This window comes from Anser anser (assembly GCF_964211835.1).
Source record: "Anser anser genome assembly, chromosome: 1".
NCBI classification, from domain to species: Eukaryota; Metazoa; Chordata; class Aves; order Anseriformes; family Anatidae; genus Anser; species Anser anser.
The window spans coordinates 56,081,206-56,106,674 of record NC_139720.1 but is presented as its reverse complement, the minus strand read 5'-3'; the positions used below and the strand labels follow the sequence as shown (position 1 = coordinate 56,106,674).

Below are 25,469 nucleotides of genomic sequence, written 5' to 3'. Positions count from 1 at the left end.
ATTGATGTGTCCTCAGCGTAAAGGCTATGAAGTTTTTGGATATGAAGTTTGTCTTTATTGAATCAGTATATTGTTACCTGGTGTGCAAGAATTGCTTTTACATCTAAAGAGCTGTAGTATCTATTCAAATTTCTTTTTTGGACCTAAGCCGTCTTTCACGGTTGTCACTGGAACTCTTTTTGGTATTTTTAGTGGAGATTTGACCAGGCCTCTCTTCTAGACTTCTAGAGATTTTTACAGAAATTGCAGTGAGATAGGGATCAATTAGTAGCACTGAATAATTACTTTGTGGAGAGAGGAACACTTTGTTATGAATTTGATTGAGACTGTCAGTCTATGTTGGTACTGATCTCTTGTTAGATATTGGTGACTTATGAAAATTACTGATAGTTTAGATCACAATTAGTCTTACAGGTGAAAAATCACTGTCTTATGCCAATTCCTCTTAAGGATTCAATTTTTTTCTATATACTTTTTTATTTTCTTAGAAAGAGTAAGTCCTTTTGTCCTTTTCTATGTTTTGTTGGATTTTGTTCTTGTAAGGATACTTAATAATCCCGCTTCTCATGGAGGTACCATAGAAGTGAAAAGTTCTGCAATAATAGGGGAATGTGATGTTTTGTCATGAAAACTAACCAAGTATTGATGTTGACATGCAAAGTATTTAAGACTGTATTTTACTATTCATCATAAGAGCAGGAAAGAGAGCAGGCGGGGTATCGGTTCTGATAAATACTTAAGAGTGTGAGTAAGAGAACAAGCAAGGGAATGATTGATTGGGTGAGGACAAGGACTGGGGAACAGATACATAAACACACACACATAGATAAATACATGTTTGGCACGTGTGTGGGTTGTAACAAATGTCTCAAGCATGCATGCAGCCTTAACCTAAGCATGTACACATACCTTTTTGAAAGATGATGTACACACTTGTAGAGGAAAATGTGTACATCTGCAAAAAATTAGGCACGTGTAACATGCACACACATGATACAGAGGTAAATGACAAGTTGTTTCAGTAATTCATTTCTTGCTTTTATAAAATCAGGGAAATTGTGGTGATCTTGACAAATCTGAGGAAGCTTCGAGAAATGATGAGAGAAAAACATGGTTCTCATGTCTCTTCGTAAGTAGAACATTTGGAGCTTTCTACTCCACCTCCCCTACCAGAAGTGCATCTGATACATTGTACAGAGATTTCAAAGTTTAATTTAGCTTAACTCTTGGCTGCAATCAACTGCTGATAAATTTAGTTGGGGGATTAGGGAACCTAAAAGTCTAATAGCTCCTTAAAAGGAGCCTGAGGATGAGAAAGCAAAACAAAAACATCTGCTAAAAGTCTCCCTTAAAATGGTGGCACACCATACAGTAACAGCTTACAGAAATAAGTAGTTCATTTTAAGGAGAGAAGGGATTTTTGCAGATACAGATGCTTGGAGGAAGAAATCCAAAGGTGTAAATATTTAAGAGCGTTGTTTCTTTTGCAAAGCCAAGGGATATCCTGATTGGATCAATTGCATGTAGCAAATATTCTTCTGTAGTTCTAGATAATTTGTTACTCCAGGAAAAAAAGAAAAAAAAAAGTGGAAAAAAAAAAAGCTGTTTTTAACTTCTTTTGCCTGTTACGTCTTTTGTGTAGACTGTCATGTTTAAGATAAGGTCTTTGCACTTGTGTGGCAGCATTAATTCAAACGTGAATTCTTAACCATGACTACCTCATCGTAACACTGTGGATAGTAAAGTAGATGTTTTGACCAAAATTTTACACATACAGTCAAAAATGCAGACTCAGACTAAATCAATCCAAGAAAACTCAGTCAGATATTTATTTGAAGAATAGATTTATTATAAAAGGCCAGAAGTTTCTTTTCCTAGATGCTTCTTTCTCATTTGTTTTTATACTGTGTCAGTTTTTGTAGATTCAGCTGTAACTAGGGCCTTTCATAAATATTGCACTTACATATCTCATAGCAAGAAATAATTCTTGTGCCAAAGACACTACGATCTTGCTCAACCTTATGCATATGTTTTACTTTTTAACTATGAATAGTCCCTCTGAAGCCAGATCTAGGGCCTAAATGAGAACCTTCAGTAACCATTTCTTGCCTTTCCCCACTTCTTTTGCTATATCAGTTACATTTCAAGTTGTTCCATTGTCCTAGGGCCCAGGAAAGGACTTAGGTGAGAAAAGGTTAAAAAAAAAAAGTATTTGAATAATTATTATTTAAATTAAGATGGAGTAATCATTTGATAAAAATTAAATCTGCTGAAAAAAGAAATGTCCCTTCACACAATGTTTAATTATCTTGTGGGTTTAGCAGCTGGATGGCTATTATTTCAACAAAGAGTTTATTGAGATTTGAAAAAGGATTATATGTAAAAGTAGAGTATCTGGTGTTAGCCTAGCTAAATCTGGTAGGCTTTGAAGCATAAGACAATCATCAGAAGGAGTAAGTATGTGAACTATATTGCCAAAGCAGGCAAATGCATTCTGAATTCATTTTTTTTCTACAACATATGGATTAAGGAACTATTGGAAAGAAAGTATCCAGAGCAGGATTACAGGTCTGCTTTGAGGAATCAAGAGAGAAATTTAAGAGTGGGAGAAACTAAATATTTTTCCGTGTAAAATTTTCTGATGTTCATAAACTCTTAGTATAGTTACATTGTGACATAGGTGGACTGGTAAGTATTATGTCTGCCATTCAAACATGTGAACAGTGGGTTCTGCAGCTGAGAACAAAATTATACCCGATTTTTAAATGAGGTCTCTGAAATACTAATTAGACTTATTTAGTTATGTGGTGAAAGTGTTAACCTTATCTGATTCTTGTTGTCTGAACCACTTATATTTGTAAAACTCTGCAGCCTTTCTGATTGGTTGCTAGTCAATGGCTGTAAGAGTTCAGTTTCGAGTTGTATACATTTTTCTTTATCCTTTTTTCCATCATGCCAGATATATAGACAGGCATACTAAGTTTATATAAATTATTTTATTTTTTACAGTAAGTATCTTAAGCTCTAAAGGTCTCAGCACTAACAAGAACAAAGAAATGGGAACCAAACTTCTAAGACAAAAGAATAACTGAAGAACTACATTTATTGCTAATGAGACTAGTGCAGGTCTAGTGCTTGTGCAGCGCGTAAGTTTAGTCACTAGTCATTTTCGTGGTGGCTATCTTCCCCTCCTCCTCCAGTTTCAAGCAGCTTTCTATCCAGGTTGTCAATATTTCTCTTGTTCTGGGGGCTTGAAAACTAGCAATAGTATTCCAGGAGAGCACTATAAGCATTCACTAGAGAAGAAAATTAATTTCTCATGACCTACTCATGTTCAGCTTGTTCTCCATCAGGACCTTTCAGGTCCCATTTTGGCTACTTAGCCAACCCATCCCCACGCTCCTTCTAACCTAGGTGCAGAACTTTACATTTGCTGAATTTCATGATTTTACTGTTGGCCTATTTCTCTAGCTTGCCAAGGTCCATTTGAATGGCAGCCCTGCCCTCCAGTATATCAAGTGGATACTGCAAAAAAGTACTTTAATCAAAAGTCAGGTAGGAAACAAGATATAGATCTTAATACCTCAGGAAAATGCTAAACCAAACAAACACAAGTGCAGGCATTTCCTACAGGTACAGTCCATGCAGCTGCCTTTAACATCCCCTGGTCCTGGCAAATCCTTTTTTGTCAGCTAGCCAAATGCCCTCATAATGATTCTTTTTCTCTAACAGTACTCCTCTTAAAATAGTCTTTCTCCAGTAAGGTATATAAAGAAAATGTCAGAAATCAAAATGGAGAACAGTAAGAAGAATGGCAACAAACAGATCAAAAGGAACAGAATGAGAACATAATTCAAAACTGTTTTTAGAGTCTCTCTTTGGGTCAGGGATGGTCTTGCACTGTGTCTGCAGCAGACCATGCAGATTGGAGTTCTGATGCCTGCTAGGTCTCTCAATACACCTTCTATACAGAGAATAATAAAATAAAACAAGAAAAAAAAAAGGTGCATATATGGAGAGAAATAAGATAAGCAAGAAAGGTATATGAAAGAAGGGGAAAATGAAAGGACTTGAGTAAAGCCTGGTCAGCAAAATTGCTGGTAACATGGAGCTGAAAGTGTAGTTGCTCTGTGCATCCATGCTGTCAGGCAGTAGAAAAAGGCTCTGATCTATTAGTTTTTATAACAGACAGATCTTGGCAAGAAGTATAATCACCTCAGGATACCTGTAGATTTGTAGAGGCCAACAGAGTATATCTCAGGCAGCGGCCAAACAAGGAGGGCAAGGGGCATGGTTCTTATTCCTTAGTTTTCTCTTCCTCTCTCCTAATGTAAATCATCCTGTCTTATCTAAGAGAAGTAATTTATGGTCAGCCTGCTGGCTGGTCAGCTTCATGCCTCTCATAAATTAGATAGTCAGACACATGTGGGTCAAGTTTGGAAATGCAATGCATGTCTTCAAAGGAGGGATGGATTCTTCCCAATCCTTCCTTACCTTTGGTTGTTCTTACACATCCCAATTTATTCCCTTTACTAATTTATGTTCCTCTTTCTGCCCACTTTCCATTGCCTGTATCTTTCTTCTTTTTCTTCAGTGAACATGACAGCTATACTAGAATAATATAAGGAATTAGATTACTTCTTTGCCTTATCTTTTGTTTATCTCACATCCTAGATACGGAATAAAGGACTATGTTTCTCTTCCTGGTCTTTCCTCCTTTGTTCTCTCTACGTAGGCACATATTTCATGCTGAGATGAACTGCAAAGAAAATTGTCTGGACATCAAAGCTCATTATGTTCTATTGCAGCTGAACACCAGTAAATAACTCTACTAAAATTCTCAAGAAAGATTTTATTTAATCTCAGCTAGGGCTAGATCTCTGGGCCATAATAGTACTTGCTGTGCAGATCTGCTGTACAGGTCTGAGATATTTTTTTTTTCCCTTCTTAAGATCAGGTCTGTAGTTAATACTGCTGTTCAATGTAATTATACCAAAAGAAGCATTAGTGAGGATGATATCATGCCATCCAAAGAAGTTTATTTTGTTCTGGCATAAAGTGTTTTCAGTTAAGTTATTGATATAACTCTGTTATCAAAGGTGGCTTTTTGTTTGTTTGTTTAGTTCTTTAGTTTCTTTGTTCATTTTAACGTGTAGTTCCCATACGTGTCTATTGGTTGATACAGTCAAGAGAAAGAAAAAATGGAGTTGGGAGAAGACAGTGGTATGGGGTATTCTCCTTATGGCATTATCAGCACCAGGGTAGAAGTAAGTAGTATTGAAAATGTATCTAATTCAATACTTTCTCTACTGTGGGAGGTGATGATTCCACTAAAAAGCTTCAGCAAAAGTTGGTCCAGCTAGCTGGAAGCATGACGGGGTATCTGGCACAGAAGATTTTCTAGTCAGTTAATGGGAACACATCCAGTACAATCCCCTTTTGAGTATGATCAGGCCAGGCTTTAAAGGTTATTTGACCATTCTCATTTTGTTAGAAACTTGTATAGTAGAGAATTTGTCTTTGAGATGCAGAGATATCAACTAAGGTGCAGAAAAAGAGATACCATCTTCACTTTCAAAACCTTCATTATGATCTTACAGTAATCACTTCTTATTCTGTATCACTGTAATATTAAAACAGCCTTGCGGCCAGCAGCCTGATTTAGTATTACAGCAGCCAGACAGAATCTAATATGGGAAAAAAGGGGAGAAGTGAGAGCCCTGAGTTCAGTGAATCTTTGTAACTGCTGTCAGATCCACTGGACTAGACTGTTGACAAACAGCACAGGGAGAGCTGAAGAAAGATCCCTGGTAGATCTGAGAGCCAAAAATCAGCTAAACACCTCTGAGAAGTTTAGAAGCTTGTTGCTTGTTTGGCTCATTTCCACCTGCCTTTCCCCATTTCTCTGCAGCAGAAAGAATGTTGGAGGGTGCGTACTCTGGCTGGCAGGCTGTTGGAGGAGACTCTGGCCTCAAATTACACAGCATGAGAGCTCTGTGCATAAAATTAGCAGCAAAGTTCTGTGTATTAGGCGCCAGGGAAAAATGTCACATTCAGCAGAACTCAGAGGCGAGAGGTGGAACGGAACGAACTGGCACAGGACGTCAATCCCCCTCCACTTCTGACTGGGTTGCAACAGACTTATCTGAGGGTGTCCTAACCAGCTAGCTTGGAATAAAATTGTTTAGATAGGAATTGTATTTTATGTCTTAATAATAAGATAGTTTGAATTTTTTTCATCCTTTTTCCCGCTTGCTCTTTCTCCTTTTATCTCAAAATGTCTTCTTTGTGTCTTTTCACAAGGAAATCCCTCTTTACTCATGAAGATGTATTATTGACATACAGTTTTCTGCCCTCTTTTCCACGCTTCTGTGGTCTGATTCCCAGTGAGAAACACACTGTGGTGGCATTACATTCAAATTTTATAGTGGATTCCACAAGCTGTTTGTAGTGAAGTCTGGAAAATTAAGTAAAGGACTGGCAGAGAGGGCAAAGGCACTATAGCAGAGAGACACAGCTATTCAAGGGCTGGATTCTTCAGATACTAACTTAGTAGCAGATATGTCATTCAGAAAAAACTATTACAGAAAAGGTCACAGCCAAGGGTGTGTTTTGGCTCCTTACTTACATCATAAAAACAGGAAAATCCTTGCTGTGCCAGTCCTAGGTTGCCCTGAAGCACATGTGTTGGAGACTGCATTGCCATCTGTATGTAGAGATGAATTGCCAAGAGACGTAAGTGTACACTTGCCTGATTGTTTGGAGATGTACATGTACACATACACATTCACTCTGTAGTCAGAATGTGTTTTCATAAGACAGAGTTATCTGGCAGCAATGCTGGTTTGATGCATCCTTCCCCATTTGTTCTCTATATTGATGTCTGTACTGTGAGCTGGGCTTGGAAATTGTTCTGTGGTTTAAAAAGAATTTTAACAGCTGGATCAGTCAGCTGATGTATTTTGCAGCACAGCCTCATATGTGCCTTCCTGTGGTGCAGGAAAGAGCAGGATTATGTGTGGACAGGGAATATAATAAGATACATCACTGTGTGATCACAGCTTCGAAGTCCCCCATTACTTTTGTTGGCCTCAAATTATTGAAGCAATCCACAACTAGGGTGATGCATTCCCAGATTAGATAGCATTCTTGGACAGAAAGCTATTCTTCATTTAATTTTCTTGTTCTCCTTTTCAGTAGTAGGGCAGGCCCATTGGCTTCTGCTGTTTAAGATATGTGATAGTTTAGCAACTGCATTCTTTTGTAATGGATTGGGAATAAGTTCTAAGGCCTGGCATCAGAGCATACATTACCGGCATATTTTTATTTTCTTATATTTTCAATTTGAACTGTAGGTGATTTTGAGTGCAGGTGGGTTGCTAAGGATGATATATGTAATTTATCACTTTTCACCTGACTTTCCCAGAGAGTTATTGCTCTATTGAGCCTTTTTCTTTCCTCACTATCTCCCTATTAAAAAATAAAATAAAAAAAAGTTATATTGTCAATCCCATTTTGCAGATAGCAATGTTGAGGAATTAAGGAATCACATAGCAAGCCAGTGGCTGACCTGAACATAGTTAATTGAGAGCTCTCTTATTTAGACCCAGCTTTATGTTACAAGGCAGGTTTCTGCCTGTTGAGGTGTGAGGCACACAAACTTCGCACTAGAAATGGACAGACTGGCAGCTGGTTTGCGATCAGATTACTTATTTGTACAGTTACTGCTGGACCCAGTCTGCAGGTTTATCTTTCAAGGAATAAAGGCTGAGTTAATGGCAGCAGGTGAGGCAGCAGGTGAGGCAGGCTGTAAGTGTACACTATGAGGAATACTGGCAGAGCAGAACTTTGAAATTCACAGCATTCTGATGTTTATTTCCTCTACATTTTCCACTCGCCTTTCTATCTTAATCTCTAATCCCCTTGCCCCCCAGTTTTATTAGGGGATATTGTCCCAGTTTATGAATCATTAGTAAATGAGCCTTAAACTCTCTGTAATAAGCAAACTGGATATGTCTGCACCAGAAAATTGTGCTTCCTTGACTATATCAGTGTTGCTAAAGTAGTACAACTCCCCTAGGGTAAAGACAATTATACCAGTGTAAAAGTGCATATCCAAATATAACTGAGTCCCTAATGGGAAGGCACCTCTATACCAGTAATGACTAGGTCCATAGTAAGGCACAGTTTTATATTCCTAGCCTTAGGAACCTGAGGTGACCAAATCAGGAATGTAGCTACTTTATGATTCATGTATAGTCCAAGGAGACAGATAAAACCTTTAGAGGTGGAGTTGGCCCACTTGAGGTCTGATTTACTGACCAGAGGTGCCGGTTTCTCTTCATTGTCTATTCAGAGAACTTCCACTTAACTAAAAGAACTTATCTAAGGTTTCTAAATTAAGTCAGAGGAATTTGTTCACAGGATTTCATCAAATGGATGGGGAAATTATTAGGAACAGTGTAGGATGGTTTGAATGTCGCTCTGCACAAATTTTAGCAAATCCTAACCCTGTTTTGAGATTTGGGAAAGTTCAGTGAAAAAAAATTTTGAGTAATTTTGACAGGTCTTTGAACCTGTGAAACAGATGAAGCAGAATTTTCTTTGCCTTGAATAGCAATAACTGTGACTGACAGATTTCTGACTATCTAGAGATTAGGAGTCTAAACCACAGAGAATCTCCTGCCACAAAGGGTCACTGCTGCTGTGCACTTGGAAATATGTTTTAGGGTTTTGGAGGAATGGTTGTAGGCATACAGTTCTCTAAGAGGTTCTCAAATGGAGCCATTCTGCTTCTGTGTCTGCAATAGCTGGTTACCAGGCTTTGAAGCTGGTAGTTAGCTATTCTATATTGGTCCACCTCCAGCTCACAACTATCATACACAGTAGTAGTGACAGTGTCTGCCCTCTTTCTTCCTTCTTTGCCTCTTTTATCCTGGAAATCATATGCTAGCTGGTTAAAGAAATGTTCTGTTGCTGTCTCCGAGCTTCCATTTCTCTAACTTATCCTAGTCTTGGGCATGAGTATCCACCTGAGCTCTGCAAGAGCAAAAAACCCCATTGCTCATCAAGAAATTACTATTGTTATGGTAAGACTTACTCAAATTCTTTTTATCTCAAGTGGTCATGCTATATCCAAGAGAAATGTTGCATCTTTTTAAATATTTATAGTAAAGGTAGAGTTGTTTTCCATAGAGAGGAAGACCACAATATTGCGTGTGATACTGCTCTGCATAAGAAAAGCCGTGAAGATCTGGCTATAGCACTCTGAACTAACAACACCCAGAATGATAATGTTGAGTGCAAGTAGCTGAGAAAGACTAAACAAAAACCTCATTTTGGGGGGGTTCTTTTTTTGTCTTGAAATACTCATTCCTTCATGAGTGGTTTTATTCAAACAATTAAGGTGCAAAGAAGAGATTTAGTTGTAGGATTTAATTTGATATTCCAAGGAAAATTCAGTTTAAAAAGAAGGCTACTGTTTCTTTAGTTTTTGGCTCTGTAAAACCCATTCATGTTGAGTACTAATTTATTATATAAATGACATGATTACATTCACTGTCAGGGAAGAGTGGTAGATGCTGACCTTTAAATTTTTTTTCGTTCAGGATAGATTGTGTAGTTGTGTTTATGTCAGCAGCGCATGATCATAGTCCTTTTCTGCAAATTCCTACCAGTTACTTTTCACCCCTAACAAGCAGTCACAGAAACTGCATCCAGCTTTAAATCAAGGCAAATTTTCGAAGTTCTACTTATCCATAATCCCGTGCTTTTTTTCCCCTCCCAACTCAAAGTGTGACAGGGAGAGTATCTGTGCACTCAGCTAATATGGTTTGAGCCATTACCTGGTGAAGAATATAAAAACAATCAGATCAACTTATCATCTCTTTGTTTCTTTTCAAGAAGTTCAGAAAGATAGGACAACTTCAACAACATTTTTGTTTGGTTTGGTTTGGTTTATGATGGGTTTGTTTTCATCTGTCTTCAAAGCATATACTCAAGAAAGAGAATCTTGTTACTTGCCACTGTACCAGCTATCTCTTAAGGATTTTGTAACACTACCTGCAAAAGAACATTGACAATTACAAGGCAGACATGAGTAGCTTATTTTATGTAACTTTTATTAAAAAGTTTTGCAGAGACATAATTCAATATTAATGTGCTAACATGATATGGAGTTTAAGCATGACTGTATTTGAAAATATTGTGAATGTATATCGAAGCCTTCTGTAAAGCTGATGGTAGACATAAAAGCAAAATCTGTATAGGTGTGTAATATGAATGGAAAACGGAATATAACTCCAAATCACTTTTTCCCAAATCAGTGTGATCAGTTACAGCTCAGCATTAGGCAACCACAGAAGAAAAGACATTCAACAGCTAATGCTGCATGTACTACAGAAACAAATATTCCACATATCCTCTGAAAACAGTAGGTTAATGAAAGTGTTGTGCAAGCCAACTCTGCTGCTTGTGTTTCTGTTTGATATTCAGCTCCCTTGCAGTGTTAAGTGCAATATACTTTCATTTACAGATTATTACGTGATGAGACCAGACATCTTTTAGCAATATTATTCTTGTTCATTTTATTCAGTTACTTAACAAATTCACTCTGTGACTAGTGATTGAATGTAATTATGCAGTACTTTTCTAGGAATGGGTACATCAGACAGAAGTTATTTTTCTAGAGCTTAGTGGTGTGCACAGTCAAAATTATACAGTAGCTGCTGCTCTAGTAGACGTGGTATGTATTGCTGTCATCAGAATTGATTCAGCTGAGGAATTTTATTATGTTCCTTTGATTAGTGGTTCATGTATCTTTAGTGATTTGGAACTACCTCCCCATATTCCATGTTTGTTCTGGGTGTTTGGTTATAGGTGATAAACTTGGACTTCCAAGGTGTTTATGTATCCTTACAGAATTATATTCTAACAACATGTACATCAGACAGAAGACCACAATTCCACAGTTCACAGGCATGCACAGCCAAAATAATATAGTAGGTGCTGAACTGGGAAAAAATATGTAATTATGTCAGCACAAGCTCGTAATTCAGTCATCTGAGGATTTTCTTAGTAGTCTCCCATAATTAATTAATTAATTAGTATTTCTTGCACCTGGATGCCTATTTTCTCTTACACATGGATAAATCAGCTATCCAGTCTTCTGAGGTGGTAATCTGCCTTTTGTTCAGAAAACAAGATCTTTGACATGTTTTAGTTCAGAACAAGAAAATATTTGCAGAATCAGGAACTTTCACAGCAAGTTTACCATTATTCTATCAGAACAGTGTTATTACTGGTTACAATCTCTAGTAAACAGAAGTGCGATCGAAGAACTTCAATCAATTTATGTCTTTTACTCAGCCTACAGCAAAGCAGTTGCATAGACAATTTATCTATGAGGTTGTCTATCAACCTGTTCTTTGAAAACCATGTCTTGGAAAGAGAAATAAACACTGGGAAAGTATTTTTGCACTGTCTCTTAACAGATGTATCTGCATCATATCTAGGTTATCTTCCAAGAGATTTGAAAAGATTAGGATATCCTTTTTATGATTTTCTTGTCAAAACTATGATATCCATCTAATACGAATAGTGATCTTAAAAGCATCACTCCCACCTTTTGCTCTTCTGTTAAAGTTTACCTGGTTCTTGTGCCTTCCATAATCTTTTTGCACACCAGGAGGGCCCCTCTGAATTTTAATGAGTTCATATATACTGATCTTGTGATTAAGAGTTCTGGTGAAGATGATCTTTTATCATTTCTTTCCGAATGTCAAGAGAAAGCAAGAAGATTGCAGTTAGAAAACTTTGTTATGGTCACACTCATTCAAGGCAAAGGAAAGAGAATAATGAGTCTGCCTTCAGGTTACATGAGAACTGACCATTTAGCAGGCCTCATAAAGAAAATGAAAAACACAGCGGAGTGTGAAGATCTAGGGAGATACTTATATAAAACATCACCATCTTAAAACTACTCTGCTAAATCTTCATGGATAGCACAGAGTAGCAAATCACTCAGAAAATACAGTACAGAATTTTGTGACTTCTGTTCTCTTTGATCAAGAGACACTGTACTCCCTCTCAAATTCTGTAATGCCTTCCATTCTCCACAGGAAAAAGATGGGTGAAGAATTTACTTCATTAAAATGCAGTAAAATGAAGTTTACTCTTAAGTCTGATGATTACAATTGTCAATAGAATTTTATGGTGAAGGATGCTGGTTGACTTTTGCTCCATTCAGATAAGATTTTTTTTTTGGTGCTTGACAGCAGAAGGATTAGAAGGAATGAAACATGTACCAAACATGAAAACGGAAGAGAGTTAAAGACGGAAATGTGGAGACAAAGATACTGCACATGACAGCTTTTTGACTAAAGTGGATGAGATATGCTGCAACTTATCCGCAGTGTTAGGAAATGATGGTTTCCTTGTCACTTTATTCCTTTTATATTCTTCTTGAAAGACTTTCAACTGATGTTACACAAGTGCTATATCACTACCCTTTGAGTACAGGGCAGAGCAGTTAGGATTCTCCTTGGGTGAGCCACCTTGTCTTTGGGGGTGGCAAATGTGGATTGTTTGGAGCATATGAAACTGAGAAGATCTCTGCTCTTTGAAGGACTCATGTTTTACTTGTACTGTTACATCCTTCAGAACTAACTTCCTAACCTCCTGTACCTGGTTTCCTGGTATCCATGTGATTGACAATGTTGAATTTCCTGACCATCCTTTCTGTTCCCTAATGAAAATTTATTCTTTAGCTCCAACTCCTGGCTTTTGGTCCATGGAAGGGAGGATCCTTGGGAATCACAAAGGCTTAAGAAGGGATCAGAGGTATTCATCCTAGCTTACAAGCATTGTTAGTGTAGATGTGTATTTGGAGTCATTACAGCTGGGGTAAACAGAATTTGATGAGTCCACTCATACTGGCTTTCTGGAGGCAAATATTTCTCTGCAGGGGCAGACAATGGCTCACAGTTTCTGCTTTTTGTTGGACTTTTGGTTTCTCAACTGTGGCAGTTTCGATACATGACAGACATCACAAAACAGCCTTTCTTTATGACTTTTTTTTTTAGTACTTCCTCAATTTCTTGGGGGTGGGGAAGTACAGAAGAAACTGACACTGAAACATCGGAAAAAAAGATCTCTGAGGCCTTGCAGAGGAGTCTTGATTAACACAGGGAGAAATGCTTTGACCAGGCTCATCCCATTCAGTCAAGAACTGCCTAAGAAGCAGAGGAACAGAGCTTAGCCATCTGGATTTAGGAAGCTGAAAAGCATGTCTCTTCCCCGACAGCTGCGAGAAAAGAGGTAATATGTCTGTCCCTCCTCCCACAAGCCTCCATGTAACTGCTACGATCTGTGCATTTAATTTTGATGGTTCTAACAGGCTGCTTCTTATCATAGCTTCCAGACTATTAGGTTTCTTAGCGTGGAGCAGAACATTTGTTAAGTTGGAGTGGATTTTCTTTCATCTTTTCTGGGTAATATTCACCACGTAGGACAATAGTGAGTCGTTGTCCTCTATAGCTGCCAACAGATTCCCTCTCGCTTTTTTTTTTTGTTTGTTATCAGTGTTTGTGATATGACTAGTTGTATTTCTTGATCTCCATAACCACATCCCACTTCACAGTAAGTGGTGGTATTTAGGGTATTGTGGGTGGTGCTGATTCATGCTATTCTCCTCCTAGAACAAGTGATTGCAAGACTTTACATCATTACTTCAGCCCTTCTGATAGGCTACACTTCGTGGAAACCCCTGCTTGGGATATTCTTATAGCAGAATAAATTAAGCCAACTGCTGTGTTTTTTTTGTAGGATCATAAAAATGTAACATTACTTCAGCTTGGCATTCCTTAGTGGATCCTTTTTGCAGTTTCTTTTTCTCTCTGTCTTATTCTTGATCCTTTTTACTTGAATGTTAATATAAGTAGCACTCTAACATGACATAAGATTGAAGCAAAGGTGAATGTCTTCTGTTTGTCAAAGATATTGTGCCAAGGAGGAGGTCCCTGAGGAAAACGCATCTGCCAATCCATGCTGTTTTATTGCATGGACAATACAGACAAGAAATGTGAGAGCCTGGTCGTATGGCTTCTCTTTTGGTGTTCCTTCAGGGATCCTCCCTTCTCTTTTCCTTCAAATGCAACCTGTTCATATTCACTTTTAAGAATCTGAAAAGCTCATTCTAACACTGTCCACTTTCATGTGTTCCTCCATGCACTTTTGATGTTTTCAAACTTGTATCTTTGTGCTTCTTTCAGGTTATCTGTTGTGGCTGGAAAGTCTACTTGTAAATATTTGCTAGGCTATTCCTTCTTTCTCCAAAACAACTTTAAGGTCTACCTTACTGTGAAGTTTACAAGAAAACTTGGCAACATTTTGACAGCTGGTGCAGGAACCATTAGTTATGATATAGAACAATATTATATCTTTGTTTCTTTGCTTTTTTCTGTTTGTGTTTATCCTTCTGTTGTTTCTTATTTTATATTTACAAACTACATCGTATGCATTTTACACATAAAATATAACATTTGTACAAATTGCCTTTATGCTGTCAGTTTCTACAGCATGTAACACAACAAGCTCTTTTCTCAGATCTGTTTCCTATTCCCTAATGTAATACAGTAATAGTAACAGCATAAATCACGGTATATAAAAAGCTTCTTAAGAATAAGAAATAGTACTACCAAGTTGTAATTGTAAGCCTACTAGATGCTGTAGGAAGGATTAAGAATGCATAAATGGTTGATCACATATATCAGGAAAGGCTTACCAGCTCAAACTTTTGTTTTGTAGTCCTGCTACTCTAGCAAGCCCAGCAGCAGTAGGGCTGTTTTTCAGGCTCATTGAGTTCCCACAAAGGTTGCTGACTTGTGCTGAATTTACAGAACTCAGCATCCCACAAAGGAAGAGAAGGACACCATGGGTTTCTCTTGGTTTTGACACTAGAAACGTGATGTTGCCACCTAATCTTTGTTATGTATGGCATAGATATCTCCAAAGGCTAACAGTATGAGTAACTTAAATCTTTTGGTTTTGCTTCACAGTGATTTTGACCAGCTTCCAGATGATGTACCTGTTTCAGCCAATATTGCAGATATAGAAGAAAAGAAAGGCTTTACTAATTATTATGTAAGAAAGGAGACTTATCTTGCCTTTATATGCTCTCATCTGTAACTGGTTTGGTTGTGGAAAGCAAGATGCAGTTAAATTGGCGTAGCTGCTTTTTGTAACGAGTAGTTCCATGCTGAAAGCTTCTCAGTGCTTAACTTTTCAGAAATGGAGGTTAGTCTATCACAAACTTAGTCTAAACATTTATTTTACTTGGTGAAACCTGACAGAGGTTTCCTCTAATATTGCTTGGTTTCTAAATTCTTAACTAACTTCTGATTTATTTCCTGTTAGAGTGCTATAAGCTTGGTGAAGAGAGTGGGAAAGGGAATTCAAAGAGGGTAGCTTAATTTTTCTATGGTACTGTCAAGTTAGGATGTTGCCATTTCCACAAAAGGTAGTGTGTCTTTGATATCATATTTAGATCTTACAATGAGTCATCTAAAAGCACACAGGAAGGGAATAGAAGGGAAAAGCAATATGAGATTTTCTGAAGAGGGGCTTTGGATGAACCCAGCTCAGTCCAGCTTCTACAGACTATGCTTCTTTTGCTGGAGACTTTGCTCATAAAAGCTTCCCACTGAAGTATGCAGGTTTTATTTTGGAATGTAGCGAAGTTTTGTTACTCTGCCTTTATGTTTCCAAAGGATATGGCTGCAACATGAATAAGAGTTCAGTGCCTGGAAATCAGGGGCTACTTTAGGGCAAAACAATTTTGGTGAGAGATAACAAATACTATCAGAGTTGGAGGGAGATCATTAGAAGTGAAATGACTAAGTTTTTTATTTTTATTTTTATTATTATTAATATGGTTTTACTTTTGGTCAGATTACATTGACCATAATTTCTAAAATTGTGTACTTAAAAGTCAAAGAGAAGTATGAATGCTTTCTTGTCTGAAAATCAACTCATTTAGACTTCTGTCTATAGATATGGATGTTCAAAGCATCCTACTATACAAAATATTGGCTTTAATTCTTTAGTGTCTTCATTCTATTTCAAATGGCAGTATTTATATTTACCTCCTTAATACGTTTTGCTCCTCTCTGAGGGAAGGTATGCAAGCACAAAGTAACATCTAGTCATTCCAGGTTTTCTTTTAAGATCAGGTGATAGAAAGCAGCCACAGGGACATGATCCATGGGAAAGCTGGACCCATACATATACCACACTGTCTGGTGCTAACTTGTTATTTTCTAGTACTTGACTGTGCAGATGCTTAACTGAAGCATTGCTTTTCATGTTGCCCCTAAAATAACTTTCCCACCACTGGAGCACTGCCTACTGTATGCCTCATTTTCTTCTTGTAAGTATTCATAAGTCTGAATGTCAGCCTGAGTCCCCCTTCTCTGTTTCAGTTGTTTGTCATTGAAGTAAAGATTAAAAGTGGTGGCAGATACCTGATTTTCCGACGCTATCGTCAGTTCTATGCCCTGCACGCCAAACTAGAGGAGAGATATGGGGCAGAGAGCAAAAACAGCCCTTTTACCTGCACACTCCCCATATTGCCAGGTAAGCTGCAAGTACCAAATCTGTGTGATTAGTAGCTTTGTCAGTCCCAGGCCGTCCTTAAGAGGAGTGCATTGTATGGAAGTACACAGGATTTCTAGCTGTGACAGGAATTAGTTCCCAGCAGTGGAAGGTGGAGAAGTCAAGCTTCACATGTGGTAAAATTCATTTAGAACGCTAAAATCCTTCAGATAATACCTATTTTCTTGGAGATCCTACTTTCTTTTGATTGCTTCATTTCTGTGACAGCCTCTTATTTTTTCTTTAATAACTTTCACTGGTTTAATGTTTTCTAGGGAAGGTTTATGTTGGGGCCAAAAAAGAAATTGCAGAGAACAGGATTCCTATCCTAAATGTCTACATGAAGGTAAAGCTTCCTTCCTGGGGGTAGAGATTGCACTGAGCACTGTAGAAAACTACCCCTTGCAATCAGCTGAGAGACACATTACTGATGTAGCCCTGGGTATCTGCTTCTCTCTGTACCATTTTTCTGGAAGACACAGTGTCCACACTGTGGGACAATCTGCAGTCCTAGTCGCCAGATTGTTCAGACTGTGGGGATCTGCTGGAGTACAGTGTTCACAAACGCTGACTCCTTGCCTTTGTATCTGGATAGATAGCCTTACAAACAAACAAAACCAAGATGTATGAGGAAATGGTGAATCTTAGAATGTTGCATGAATACGGGGTTAAGTAAGTGTGGAATACGGAGTTTGGCAAGTGCACGTAGGAGACTAGCAAAGCGGGATGGACTTCTGAATATACCTGCTCCCTGGTGAAGACAGCCAGCAACATCAAGGAGAGAAATTATTTGTGTGCAGGTTAACTGAAACCCTGATGTTAAATCAGTAATGGTCCTAAGCAAAGGTCAAGTCTTCCAGTACTTAAGGCTGCCCTCTTTCCACAGTCATTCATGTTCTGAGGGGAAATGCCAGGAATAATTTACTCCTGCAGTAAATCAGGCGCACAAAGAGTGAAGCGATATATTGGCCAACTCCAAGAGTAAACAGGAGAAACTGTCAGCTGTTCAGCCTTGTCCTGCTGAGTGAGAAGGGAGAGGAGGGAGATTTCTGGCAGTAATGAATATCCTTCATGATCCTGTAGGTCAGAGATGCATATTTGGTACTTGTAAATAAATAGAGAATTGATCTTTCCCACTGTTATTACTCTGTTTCCTACTTGCTCTTGGCACAGAACCTACTCTGCCTGCCCGCTTGGGTGTTGATGGATGAAGAGGTACGGCTGTTCTTCTACCACTCAGATTTTGATAGTGAACAGGTGCCTAGAAGACTGAGACGGCTTCGCCCACGGACACGCCGTGTGTAAGCGATTGACGTGGTTTTTCTTTCAGCATTGCTTGATGTAAGAGATGCTGTCCAGTTTTGTGCGAAAAGAGAGCTGACAATCACCACTGTGTTTCCTGAGTGAATCCATGAAATCCTAATATGAGCATCTCTGGGGGAGAGTGAAAACATGCTATTTCTTGCTTACAAAAATCTAAAATTTTTAAAGCATAGCTGGTATTTGCATCAAAAGGAAAATTCAAAATTGAGGAATTATAGCCTGCTTTTTAAAAAAAATGCTCTTTAACTCTATCTGTTGATAATCCTTGAATGGTAATATCTATTATAATCTGAAGAATATACAGGCCAAACTTAAGGACACAGGCTTGCACCACTAAAGTCAACATGAGTTTTGGCACTGAATCAATGAGATGTTTCAGACACTAAATGAAACTGAATATTTAATTTGTTCCTGTCCTTTGTCTAAACAGGGGCCTATCCTACATACCAGCACTGGCACCTCTTTGCTAAGTAGATATTTTACTTCATTACCCTTCAGAGAAATTAATTCTCCTTTCAGCACATCAAAGATGGACATGATTCCTTTTCACTTATCACAAGCTGTGCAAAACCTGCATGTGTGCGTGCATTCCTGGATGTATATGTGATGGCAGATTTTGAACAGAGTGCCATAAATGCTAGAAACAGAATTGCCCAGAAGGTAGAGTAAAGGGACTGAGCAATGCTGTGGAAGAGGCATACTGGCTGTATTGAAAATTGCATCTGTTCTTAGCAGCAGACATCATCAGATTGCTGCTGCTCTGCACTGAAACAGAGAACTAGGGCAATGCTGTTGCATCTATATCTATTTACTTCAATGCTGCACACACTCATGCAGTGATCCTCCAGTGATCTGCGGCTTGCCTGCCTTGTATATAATGAAAACGTGAATGCTGTACTGATCATGTAGTATTTCTGATGACTAGAAAGACAAATATACCTCCCTGTTGTCTCCTTTGTCTTCAGTAAAAGCATTTCACCCGAACTGCCTGTTTTGGACCGGGTGGCAACTCCTCGGGCTGAGGTGAGTACTCTGCACAACCTGTCACAGGAGAGGAGAGAAAATTCTGTTTTGCTCTGGTATCTCTTTGATCAAGATGTCTTTTCTAATTAGAGCTTGGGGAAGGAAGGGAAAGTGAAATCTGCACAGGAAACCAATTGTCTTTCACAATATGGAATTAAATAAGGGATGGAAGGAAGTGTTCTGTTCCTCCTTAAATGAATAAGAAGGAGGTCCATTGTGAAGTCAGAATGACAGTAGGTTCAAAATTGAAAGACGTACAACTCACTGCCAAATGGTCCACATGCACATAGTGATACCCATAAACTGAATTTAAAGCAAGCAGAAGCTTCAGTCTCATTGACTTTAGCATATGTATTAAAGCTCTGCAGATGAGGCATCTTAGTAATTTCTGTAACATAAGGGTTTTACTGAAAAGTGCCTATAACCCTGTCTTTTGCTGTAAATTGTATTTTTATTAAGCATGTGGAACTGCCTTGTAACCACTACACTTGTCTGAGCGTAGACTCACTTTCTGGAACACGTGACATTTTCATGTAAGGTTAATAAACAACATGCATTTGCCTTGATGTTGTTTTGTTTTTACACTGATGATAGCAGCTCTTGGATCAGGTGTATCTCTTGGGTTTTATGTATTCTTTTGTTAATATTTAATCTACCCACCAAAACTTTTCAGTAGACGAAAGAAAGGTTTTTGAAAGGGCTATTAAATAGACATATGAACTACTAGCATGATAGCTGTTTTGTTTTTTTTTTTTTTACTAGGAGAACTGTAAAGAGAGCCTTACTAGGCTCTGAAATTTGATATTGACAAGACCAAAACAGCCATCTCAACACAGAATAATAAGGAACAGCTTTTTGTTTTTGCTTTTATAAGAGCATTTAAATGGCTGCTGTGTTCTTGATGGACAATGGGGGGAATGTGTGTTTTTGATAACTCAGCAATTTTAATTTTTCAAGAACATCTTGTTAAGGTGGTAGTATGTGCTTACCTCCATTTTATTATTATTAATATTTATTTATTTATTTATTTTCCTGAAGGGGGCATCTAAGTTCCATTTTAACTACACATGAGTTTCCCAGACTTCCTCAAAGCACTCAGTTCAGCACACAGGCCTGAACACTAGATGTAAAAAGAACGGTTAGTTACTCTTGAATTAGGACACACCAGTTCTAAGACTTACGGCTCTTTGTGACATTTTGCAGCAAATCAGAAAGCTGTAACACTGCAACCAGAAATAATACATATTTTTTCGATTCTCAGGAGTACAAGTTGTCATGTTTTCAAGGTGCCAATTGTCTTCAGCTCTCTTGGCTTACTTTCTCTTACATGTTTTCAATGTCTTTATTTCTCTGGTGCTCTATGTCTTGCCACTACTAGGTGTAGCCCTTTCAGAGCCATGCTTATCCTATTGCTTTCACTACTCCCACAAAGCAATTTTGTGTGTGCTGAGTAGGAGAAGAAACTGTGAGAACTGTAGACTCCAGTCATATATATGACCTTGCCCCAGAAATAACTCTGTGATGACAAAGTGCATACTATCTTGCTGGTTTATACTCTGTGCATCTCAAGAACAGAATTGAAAGAAAGATTCACATTTATAATTCTATGAATTAATAATTTGTGTTGCTGCTTTCCATAGGCACTATTTGATTTTTCTGGAACCAATCAACTAGAGCTCAGCTTTAAGAAGGGAGACTTGATCTATCTTCTCAGCAGAGTAAACAAAGACTGGTTGGAGGTAAGACTGTGATAGCGGTACTGAATTATTTACATACCTTGAAATACATGAGCAGGAAGGGCTATCCTAGTCCTTGGGATATTTCTCCTTCTTTCAAGAGGAGACTGTATCACAATCAGGTGTCACTGTCAGGAATAAATCCTTGACTCCAAATTTGAAATTTTTTCATTCCATGATGGTTTTAGCTTACAAACTTCCAGCCTGTTAGACTTCAGTTTTCTTTTGCATTTGCTTGCACTGGAATGTTTTTGAATTCTTTAGAAGTGATTAGAACACAAAAAAAAAGCCTCAGAAAGGAGATGGAAACTCCATTTCAGTGATTAATTGGTTTCTTGCCTCAGGGTGAGTTGCTGTATACTTCATGCTTCATACCACAACACACGTCAGCCTGATTACAGAGAGCATAAGAAATGCAGCAGTGTTCTGAAAAAGGATGAGGAAAACATACTGTGTGTTTGCTGATATGATATCTCTGCTTGCTCACAGACCACAGCCTTTCTTAGTAACCATCTGACTTTCATTTTTTACACACAGTTTCACTCCTATGCCTTGTATTTATTTGGCTACATAATTGTATAATCTTTCTATGGAGGTGGCATCAGGTCACTTCCATAGCCTAATTTATATTCTTGCATATAGCAAAAATAAATAAATAAAAATACTGTTGTTTCCATGGAAATTAATTGAATTCCAGAACGTATAATTTGTGGCCAAAATGGTGTGGCATTCTTCATTCCAACCCTTCCTGTCTTTCCAGGGAACAGTTAATGATACCACTGGGATTTTCCCATGTGCTTTTGTGAAAATCATAAAAGATTTACCACAGCAGGAAGACACAGTGAATAAAGTGCGCTGTTATTACCATGATGAGACAGTAAGCACTATCAGGTAATAATAAAATAGTCTTCCAGGTTACTGCTGAAGAGATGCCAATAGTTCTCTATTCATGATATGCAATGATTAGATTTGTTCTTGTTACAGGGATATCTCAGTGGAAGAGGACCTGAGCAGCATTCCATTATTCAACGATCTCGAGGAATTGATAAGGTAAGTGCAAGCAGGTAGTTGTATATTTAATATAATTTAAACATTTGTCAAGTTCCTTCCAGCCCTAGCTTTTGTACGTTCTACTTGGCCATCACCCTGTTTTGAATGTGAAACACTTTTGAAGTGTTCTAAAGAATTTGTAATTTGTCTTGGCCAAGAGCTGTGTGGGATTGTCAGCAAGTACCGTATGCTACATACTTCCAACTCAGTTGTGCTGGGTAGAAATTTCTATTTCTTGTTCTAAGACCAGAACCATGCTCCCAAGCAAGGATCTTTTGTCTAATATACTTCTTCAGGATGCAGGACAGCATCTTATAACACCCATTAAACTAGTGTTGAATTAGATTAAGCTAGTGTTGAACATCAAGATGTTAGAACATCAAATATTAGTAATAGAACACCTGTGTCAATATTTTTCCATTCCTTAACTTACTCTCCCCTCAAAAAATGCAACCATAAGTAGGCAAAATTGGGGAGTAACTATAGTGAACTTATATATATGGGGATTTTATCATACAGAGTAATTACGCTATGTGTATGGAGTTACTGACGATGGTTCTGACAGGCTTCTTAGCTTAAATACAACACAGCATGAATGCAGCTGTATGATTTCTAGTACTAGCTGTATCAAGAATGCCAAAACACCCAAGGCTTAATGTGACTTTTAGCAGAATTAATTAGATTGCCAGTATATTGTTCATCAGGCAACACCTCCCAGGCATTCCTTGATTTTGGGATCAATCAATTTTTCTTCTACCAGGCGGGAGTTTGACCAAGATGACATTGTTCTGAATTACCGGGACCTTGATGGTGATCTGATCCGGCTGCTCTCCGATCAGGACGTTGAGCTCATGGTGTCTCAGAGCAGGAGAAAGCCCTCTGAGAAGCATATCTTCCCTTGGAAGTTGCACATCACTCACAAAGATGACTTCAGCGTCTACAACACAAGTCCAGGAATGGGTGCTATTCACACAGTTAAGAGCAACCTGAGTGCTGTAGAGTAGAAGTTCCTGCAGGTAGCTACATTGTCCTTCAGTAATTCTTCTCAGCAGACAGTTTCCTTTAGCAAGACTTTGAAGTGAGCTTTTAAAGAGTAACAGTAGTATATTATCTTTCAGCCTAAAATCTGCACTTAGCTTCTTGGTCTGTTTAGCACTCTTCTGTAATAAAGACAGGTATATAAAGACCAAAGAAAGTGAGGAATAGAGAAGTAAAATCACTTGACATGTTCACAAAGCAAGTCAGTGTTAGCCAGCCATAGAGGTTTAGTGTCCTGAGCCCCAAGACCTGCTCTAATCTCCATCCTTGTTCCCAGAGCTAATTCCTTGCCTAGAATGTCTTCATAAGTTTTTTTTTTTTTTTTTTTCTCTAGACCACCATCACTTTCTCTTCACTTGCTGGTATGAATATTTGTGTGCCATTGCTAATGAATGCAGTAATTATTTCTGTCCCATGAGAGTCTGACTGGACAGCCAGAGTTTGTTCTGGAGGCATCAAGAAAACTTTTTATTTCAGTGAAGAAATTACAGCCCACTTTTGCCTTCTTCTTTCACTGGCCAATATTTTGAATTCGGTGAATCAAATCTAGTTCACTTGCAGTGCTACTTACAGACTTCTTGTAACTGTACAGTCTATTTGTTTCCACATTTTGGGATAATTTCTGTGATTCCTATCCAAATAGTAATTTATTCTCTGTCTCTCTTCTTCTGCTTTCTAACACCTCACTGCAAAACAGAATGAACAAGAAATTACTGTGTTGAATTCTTCAATAAATAAAGTTGTGTATGTGTTTATTTTATCGGTTTTCATTAGAGTGGTTTTTTGGGGGTGCATGTGAAATAATTCATGCGTTTGTTTTTTTCCTTGAAAGAGAGAGAATTTGGAAGAAGAGTTCAAATGTTACTTATTCAGCTTTTCTTAAGCAGGGGTTCATTACTGAAAGAAAAAAAAAAGTCTTCCCACCTTTTCTTTAATGGTCATGCAATTAAAACATTTTTTTTGAACAAATTACCTCTGCTTGTTAGAATTAAAAATTATGTATATGTTATGTAAATTGTATGAAACCTAAAATACTCTATTTTAAAAACACCATGCAGTCATGGTGTAAAAGGATACCATCCTGTATAGATATAATCAGTAAAAAATAAGAAGTTAAAAAGGGTTTTCAAATATTTTGCTTTGGATTAATCTGTTAGTTTCAGTGGTATTAAATTGCACTTCTAAAAGAAATGTTTGACCTTGAATTGCTCTTATAATTTGTACAGACAAAAGGTAAGACCGGTAATTATCTGGAAGTACTGGTAAACAGTTACCTAACCATATATGAATAATCAACCTACCCCTCCAAAAACTGTCAAAATTATGTTTTTATGTCTCCTTTTTTATTATGTTATTATGTCTCCTTTTCTTAGATGTTACCTGTAATGCTGTCAGGTAACAAGATCTTCAACGACAACAGAAGTATTTAAGGTGACTTACCCCTTAAGCTTGTTTTTTTTTTTTCCTTTCTTTTTATTTTATTCTTCCTGATATATATGCATAAACTTACTTATTAAACATAATCTTTAATTTTCTATTATCTGTAGTCCTGTATTCATGCATATATTTGTGTTAGTAATAATGGAAATAATTTATATTTACAAATAGGCATATAATTTACTATACCAGGATCCATAAATCATTTCTGACTTGACACTTCATTAAGTGCATAGTTTTAGCAGTATACCAATACTGTACAGACTTGAATAAGAAAATGCTCCTCCAAAGAGTTGGAACGTGCTGCAGGACACATCTGTTTTCCAGGGACGAAGGTTCTGCCTGAAGAATCCATACATATTAAATTTCAAAGCTAGATAATGTATACTCATGAGAGACATAGGTTGTCTTCTTTTTTCCAATGATGGAAAGTTTTAATGGACTTTATTTTACTTAAATGTTAAAAATGTAACTTCCCACTTTAAAAGCATTTTAGCAATATGTTTTAGGATGGAGATGGAATGATATATTGATACACATGTGATATGTCTATACATACGATAACAATGTGATAATAATACAATAATAATGTTAGTAATCTTGCATCATGTGATATGCAGGAGACCTCACTGTACATCCGAAACCTGACTGGCACATATGCATGCAAAGCTTCTGGTGTGCAGGATCGCCTGGTACCTCTTTCTGGAGTTCAACAGAGCAACTATCATCTGAAGGTTTCCACTGACAACTAGATCCTCTGATGGAACCAGCAGCTTAGCAAGTCTCTTGTAAGATGGAGGAGCTGTTTGGGTGAGGAAGGAAAGGGAACGAAAATCTTTGCTGGGAAAAAAGGAGGAAGAAAAAATATAAACTTACTAGCCTTTTAAAGTCCGAGCAGGAGAATTCTTGTCTGCCTTTATACTGTAATGAAAAGTAAATTCTGCTCATCCAGTAAATTCATATATTCAGCCCCTTGTTTACAGGTTTTATATGCACATCTCCTGATAGTCCCAATGACACATGGTTTCCTCAGGTACACCCAGATTCTCCTTCTTGCTCCATAAATGCTTTCCTTATTCATGAAATACTCTTTTTTTTTTTTTTTTTCCCCTTGTATATTGATGTAGTTTTTGTGAGAGGCTAACTGTGCTAACAATGGTTTTGGTCAGTAATATGGGGATTTAGAGAAGTTCTAGTATGGGGATTTAGAGA

At 37.7% G+C, this 25,469-nt stretch overlaps 1 protein-coding gene and 1 long non-coding RNA gene across 2 annotated transcripts in view; both read left to right on the top strand.

Moving 5' to 3' along the window:
* Positions 1 to 13,076, top strand: part of LOC310901917 — a 42,391-nt gene extending 29,315 nt beyond the window's left edge. The window contains exon 7 of the long non-coding RNA XR_014586303.1: positions 1,052 to 13,076. This is a non-coding gene — a long non-coding RNA (uncharacterized lncRNA). The remainder of the gene's footprint in view (positions 1 to 1,051) is intronic.
* A 6-nt stretch (positions 13,077 to 13,082) lies between these two features.
* Positions 13,083 to 23,580, top strand: NCF4 (neutrophil cytosolic factor 4). Its single transcript, XM_083842500.1, has 10 exons — positions 13,083 to 13,317; positions 15,057 to 15,141; positions 16,479 to 16,632; positions 16,926 to 16,996; positions 17,824 to 17,951; positions 18,939 to 18,996; positions 20,637 to 20,735; positions 21,493 to 21,623; positions 21,717 to 21,782; positions 22,543 to 23,580. The coding sequence occupies exons 1-10, from the start codon at positions 13,286 to 13,288 to the stop codon at positions 22,784 to 22,786; spliced, it is 1,068 nt and encodes a 355-aa protein (XP_083698626.1). The 5' UTR covers positions 13,083 to 13,285; the 3' UTR covers positions 22,787 to 23,580.
* The last annotated feature ends 1,889 nt before the right edge of the window (positions 23,581 to 25,469 follow it).